Consider the following 6,749-nt stretch of genomic DNA (forward strand, 5'->3'; position numbering starts at 1 on the left):
AGAAAGATAGAGAGAGATAGAAGAGAGGAGACAGAGAGAGAGAAGAAAGAGAGAGAAATAGAGAGAAGATAAAGAAAGAGAGAGAGAGACAGAGTGAGAGAGAGAGAGGATTTCACAACAGTTCATCACAAGGCCTGGCTTTGTTCACATACACACACAGTCTAGCAGTGATGAAAGGCAGCCTTCAGAAAGATACAGAAACATGTAAAACAACTAAGGCCAAGCTATTACGTTTCACAAGCTAAAGCCAAAAAGCCCAAGCACAGGGATTCAATTCAGTAGCCGAACCCACATGTTGAAGGATTTTCTCCAAACAGGAAATGAGGGAAAGGGAAATACATTGTAAATGTATGAAGTCTCTGAAGTCTGAGGGAAATGTACTATATATGTTCCCTGAAAACATCCCTTTGCACTCAAGGCAGTTTTAGCCTTGCTAGATGCTCAAATGTCTTTTCTGTGATAGGCAAATTGTAAAAGTAACAATTTATATAAATTTAAGTCAGCATAAGGCCTACATGCCATTTCTAATATTGCAGATTAGTGCAGAACAGGCTTGAGGCAGGACAATTCAAACAAACAGCATTTATTAGAAACCAAGGGGTTTGGCTTCCTTGTAAAAGCCTTCCTTGTAAAAGCCTCGTGCATTAACATTACCCTTCTGTCTCCTTCCTAGGGACGAGACACCACAACCTCAAAACAAGATGGCCGCCCAATGCAAGAACTTCCTGCTCTTCTTGACCAGGGTAGGACTACTTCTGGGTCTGGCTAACCCTCTGGTGACCTCCGCCCTCTGCCCCTCGGCCTGCCGGTGTGATGGGACCTTCATCTACTGTAATGACCGAGGCCTCACCTCTATCCCTACCGGCATTCCGCTGGATGCCACTATTCTCTTCCTCCAAAACAACAGGATCAAGAGCGCCGGCATCCCCGCCGATCTGAAAAGGCTAAGCAACGTTGAGAAGATCTATCTGTACTGCAATAATCTGGATGAGTTCCCCCAAAACCTGCCGATAGGGGTGAAAGAGCTGCATCTACAGGAGAATAATATCCGCATGATTACGCATGCGTCGCTGGGTCAGATCCCGGTGATTGAGGAGCTACACCTGGATGATAACTCCGTCTCTGCGGTTAGCATCGAGGAAGGAGCGTTCAGGGACAGCAATCACCTGAGACTACTCTTTCTCTCCAGGAACCATCTGAGCACCATCCCGTCCGGCCTTCCGCAGACCATCGAGGAGCTGCGCTTCGACGACAACCGCATCTCGTCGATATCAGAGGCGTCCCTGCAGGACCTGATCAACCTAAAGAGACTCGTCCTGGATGGGAACCTGCTCAACAACCGCGGCATCGGCGAAATGGCCTTCATCAACCTGATTAATCTCACCGAGCTCTCCCTGGTGAGAAACACCCTAACGTCGCCGCCGGCTAACTTACCAGGAACCAGTTTGGAGAAACTGCAGCTCCAAGACAACCACATAAACCGGGTACCGGCCGGGGCTTTCGCTTTCCTCAGGCAGCTGTATCGGTTGGATCTATCGGGCAACAACCTGAGCAGTCTGCCTCACGGAGTGTTCGAAGACCTGGACAACCTCACGCAGCTCCTGCTCCGTAACAACCCGTGGCAGTGTACTTGCCGGATGAAGTGGGTGAGAGACTGGTTAAGGTCGCTGCCGACAAAAGTCAACGTCCGAGGATTTATGTGCCAGGGACCGGACAAGGTCAAGGGCATGGCTATTAAGGATTTGTCCATGGACTTGTTTGACTGTGGAGGATCTGACTTGGGCAGGGGACAGGGGGACCCTACCGAGACCAGCACCGTCTCTAACACCTTACTGCCCTCACAACCCCAATGGCCCTCCTTTGTGACCAAAAGACCAGTGGTGAGAATACCTGACAGGAATAAGAACTACCGCAGTACTACGACGCCGTCAGGAAGAAAGATCATCAGGATCAGCGTGAAGTCGAGCAGTGCAGAGACTGTGCACATCTCCTGGAGGGTTTCTGTACCCTTGACTGCCATGAGACTCAGCTGGTTAAAACTGGGCCACAACCCTTCGTTCGGTTCCATCACGGAGACCATCGTACAGGGCGAGAAGAAGGAATACCTCCTAACAGCTCTAGAACCGGAATCCTCGTACAGGATATGCATGGTTCCCATGGAGACCAGTAACATTTACTTGACGGACGAGACACCAGTTTGCATAGAGACAGAGACCAGTTCTCTGAAGGCTTACAAACCCACCACCACATTGAACCGCGAGCAGGAAAAGGAGCCTTACAACAATTCCAGTCTGCCTTTAGCCGCGATCATCGGAGGGGCCGTGGCTCTGTTGGCAATAATAATGCTGGCGTTTGTGTGCTGGTACGTGCACAGGAACAGTTCACTGTTTTCCAGGAATTGCACCTACAACAAGGGCCGTCGGAGGAAGGACGATTACGCCGAGGCGGGGACGAAAAAGGATACCTCGATCTTGGAGATACGAGAGGCCTCTTTTCAGATGATCCCTATACACGCAGTGCCCGAGTCCAAAGAGGAGTTTGTGATACATACAATTTTCCCTCCGAACGGATTGAGTCTGTACAAGAGCCCGCAAAGCGAGACCACTATTAGCAACAGAAGCTACAGAGACAGCGGAATACCCGATTCAGACCACTCCCATTCATGATATTGATAACGCGGGACATTTCGTTATAAATGAGTGCGTTCGTTGATGACATGAAACTAAAGTGGCTAAAAGACTTTGTTATAAAACACTGGATCTGCAAGACTGAGTGGGGAAGCAATGTTCTTCTGTACATTTTGCCCATATAATTTATATTTAAGGACATTTTATGACAAAGAGGAGAAGAAATGTGGTTCACATTGCAGATAGTAGGGCCATCACTGAGCCGCAGGTCAGTGTATGTTGTAACTAAATCTGCATTTCTATATTTTAGGGGTTGGTAGTAATTTGTACTGTATTTTTTTTTGGGGCTTACGGTTACCCTAACAACCAACTATAAAAAATAAAAAAAACTATGTTCTACTGAGATATAAAGACTTGTCAACTGTGAAAGTGGGTTTTCATTGCTGTGTTGAACAATCAGACTTTAGAGAACCTTGTAGAATAAAGCACAGGTCATTCTTTACACTCGTTTTGTGGCTGTTCGGTAAAAACCAAAAAGGCAAAAAAAAAGTTTTAAAAAATGACATGATCAAAACTAGGGCCCAGCTGATTACCTGAGACGAAGGCGCGAGACAGCAGACACTCGTTCTCTGAGGAGAGACAAGCAGAGAGCAGTCAGTCTCCTACATGTATCTGACTATCTCTTGAAACATGACTAGATATGGAGCTGTCCTGCTTTACTTCTCTGCTGTTCATTTAGTTTCTCTGTTTGTAAAAAAAAAAAAAAAAACACAGAAACACAGAGAGCCGATCGAACAGACGCCCAGGCGGGCACAGCTCCTATGTGTGTGTGTGTGTGTGTGTGTGTGTGTGTGTGTGTGTGTGTGTGTGTGTGTGTGTGTGTGTGTGTGTGTGTGTGTGTGTGTGTGTGTGTGTGTGTGTGTGTGTGTGTTTGCGTGCGTGCGTGTGTATGTGTGTCAGGCAGGCCACAGCACAGGGCAGATGAAGCACACAGACCTTTAGGACAATTACCCAGGATGGGATTAACCCATGCAGGGTGGCCAGGCTGACAACAGAGATGACATAACGAACACCAACTATATCTATTTGTTCTAGCCAACAAAACGGCTAGACTACAATGGATGACATTCTCCGGTACCTTGTACCATACGTCATTCAAACGTTGCCCTCAAAACATAGCTTAGATATAAACCGGTCCGGGAAAATAAGGTTCTATAAAGAAACAACACATTGGCTTTCTTTTGAATACAAACTGAGCATCACCGATTTCCTTGTTTATGATTCGTCGCCCCCCCCCCCCTTCAAATTGACTACTTCTATGTTGCCACAATTTCAAAGTTTAATTGTTCTTTATAAAGTAGAATTTGTTCTTTACAAAGTGAATTGTTCTTTACAAAGTTGCTCAGGGATTCTTGAAACAATTGTCCTGTCTTTCGAGCATCCCTGAACTGAAAACCAAAGTGCATTGAATGCCCTTTGGCCAGTCGTGTATGTGCCTTGATCCAAATGCTTATTGTATTTAGCTTTCTAAGAAATCACTGACTTTTTTGTCATTCACACTTGAATATGAGAAAATATTGCTGAATAAAAGTGGATAAAAATATTCAAGACTGGTCTCTCTTACCTGAAACACTAACAAGACATTTCAAAATTACAATTAATGGCCCCATTCTCAATTTGAATAACAAAAATGTGTGGAGGCACAGCATAGTTGAGGTAATTGAAGTAATATGTACATGTAGGTAGGGGTAAAGTGACTATGCATAGATAATAAACAGAGAGTAGCAGCAGCAAATAGTCCGGGTAGCCATTTGATTAGCTGTTCAGGAGTCTTATGGTTTGGGGGTAGAAGCCTTTTATGGCTGCAGGGCGGTGCCGGTACACTTATGACAACAGCCCGTCCAAGTGCAGGGCGCGAAATTCAAAAGATATTTTTTAGAAATATTTAACTTTCACACATTAACAAGTCCATTACAGCAAATAAAAGATACACATCTTGTGAATCCAGCCAACATGTCCGATTTTTAAAATGTTTTACAGCGAAAACACCACGTATATTTATGTTAGCTCACCACCAAATACAAAAAAGCACAGACATTTTTCACAGCACAGGTAGCTTGCACAAAACCAACCTAACTAACCAAGAACCAACCAAACAAACCAAGAAACAACTTCATCAGATGACAGTCTTATAACAAGTTATACAATAAATCTATGTTTTGTTCGAAAAATGTGCATATTTGAGGTATAAATCATAGTTTTACATTGCAGCTACAATCGGAAATAGCACCGAAGCAGCTAGAACAATTACAGAGACCAAATTGAAATACCTAAATACTCATCATAAAACATTTATGAAAAATACATGGTGTACAGCAAATTAAAGACAAACATCTTGTGAATCCAGCCAATATTTCCGATTCTTTAAGTGTTTTACAGCGAAAACACAATATAGCATTATATTAGCTTACTACAATAGCCAACCACACAACAGCATTGATTCGTTAGGCACGTTAGCGATAGCGACAAAACCAGCAAAATATATTAATTATTTCACTAACCTTCTCAAACTTCATCAGATGACAGTCCTATAACATCATATTACACAATACATATATGGTTTGTTCGAAAATGTGCATATTTAGCAGCACAAATCGTGGTTATACATTGGGAAAACTTAGCATCTTTTTCCCAGAATGTCCGGATATATTTCTGACACTCACCTATTCTAATCAAATAACTATTCATAGACTTTACTAAAAAATACATGTTGGACAGCAAATTAAAGATAGCTTAGTTCTTAATGCAATCGCCGTGTTAGAATTCTAAAAATAACTTCATTACGACATGCAGCTTACGTTATGGCGAGAGAGCGCCCAAAATCTGGGCGCAAACTAATAGTACACATGTTCGACAGATATATGAAATAACATCATAAATGGGTCCTACTTTTGATGATCTTCCATCAGAATGTTGTACAAGGGGTCCTTCGTCCAGAACAATCGTTGTTTGGTTTTAGAACGGCCTTTTTCCCTCTCGATTTAGCAAGCAAAACTTGCCAAGTGGCGCGAAGCTCTCCATCGTCAACAAACTCAGAGAACGGAACACGCCAAAACTCCCGAAAAAATTTCAATAATCTGATTAAACTATATTGAAAAAACATACTTTACGATGATATTGTCACATTTATCAAATAAAATCAAAGCCAGAGCTATTAGCCGTCTATAACAACAGCTTTTCAGAAGCCAATCCGGAAGTCCTTTCCGCGTCTTCCTGAGTAAAGGAAATTGGTGTCACGTCATGCCAAGAGCTCTTATTCGACCTCAGATCAAGATATACACTCCATTTCTTCTCTCACTGCCTATTGACATCTAGTGGAAGGCGTATGAAGTGCATGTATACTAATACATATCAAGCAAATTAATAGGGATGCCCTGGAACAGAGCATCGATTTCAGATTTTCCACTTCCTGTCAGGAAGTTTGCTGCAAAATTAGTTCTGTTTTACTCACAGATATAATTCAAACGGTTTTAGAAACTAGAGAGTGTTTTCTATCCAATAGTAATAATAATATGCATATTGTACGAGCAAGAATTGAGTACGAGGCCGTTTGAAATGGGCACCTTTCATCCAAGCCACTCAATACTGCCCCTGCAGCCCATTAAGAAGCCTTTTGGACCTAGACTTTGCGCTCCGGTACCACATGCCGTGCTGTGCGAACAGTCTATGACTAGGGTGGCTGGAGTCTTTGGCCATTTTTAGGGCCTTCCTCTGACACCGCCTGGTATAGAGGTCCAGGATGGCAGGAGGCTTGACCCCAGTGATGTACTGGGCCGTATGCGCTACCCTCTGTAGTGCTTTGCGGTCAGAGGCCGAGCAGTTGCCATACCAGGCAGTGATGCAACCAGTCAGGATGCTCTTGACGGTGCAGCTGTAGAACCTTTTGAGGATCTCAGGACCCATGCCAAATCTTTTCAGTTTCCTGAGGAGGAATAGGCGTTGTCGTGCCCTCTTCACGACTGTCTTGGTGTGTTTGGACCATGATAGTTTGTTGGTGATGTGGACGTCAAGGAACTTGAAGCTCTCAACCTGCTCCACTACAGCCCTGTCAATGAGAATGGG

The 6,749-nt window shown here is 43.9% G+C and overlaps 1 protein-coding gene across 1 annotated transcript; it reads left to right on the forward strand.

Moving 5' to 3' along the window:
* The first annotated feature begins 701 nt into the window (after nucleotides 1-701).
* Nucleotides 702-2,905, forward strand: LOC120035956 (leucine-rich repeat transmembrane protein FLRT3-like). Its single transcript, XM_038982442.1, has one exon. The coding sequence runs from the start codon at nucleotides 702-704 to the stop codon at nucleotides 2,664-2,666; it is 1,965 nt and encodes a 654-aa protein (XP_038838370.1). The 3' UTR covers nucleotides 2,667-2,905.
* Nucleotides 2,906-6,749: the final 3,844 nt, after the last annotated feature.

This window comes from Salvelinus namaycush, unplaced genomic scaffold (assembly GCF_016432855.1).
Source record: "Salvelinus namaycush isolate Seneca unplaced genomic scaffold, SaNama_1.0 Scaffold1169, whole genome shotgun sequence".
NCBI classification, from domain to species: Eukaryota; Metazoa; Chordata; class Actinopteri; order Salmoniformes; family Salmonidae; genus Salvelinus; species Salvelinus namaycush.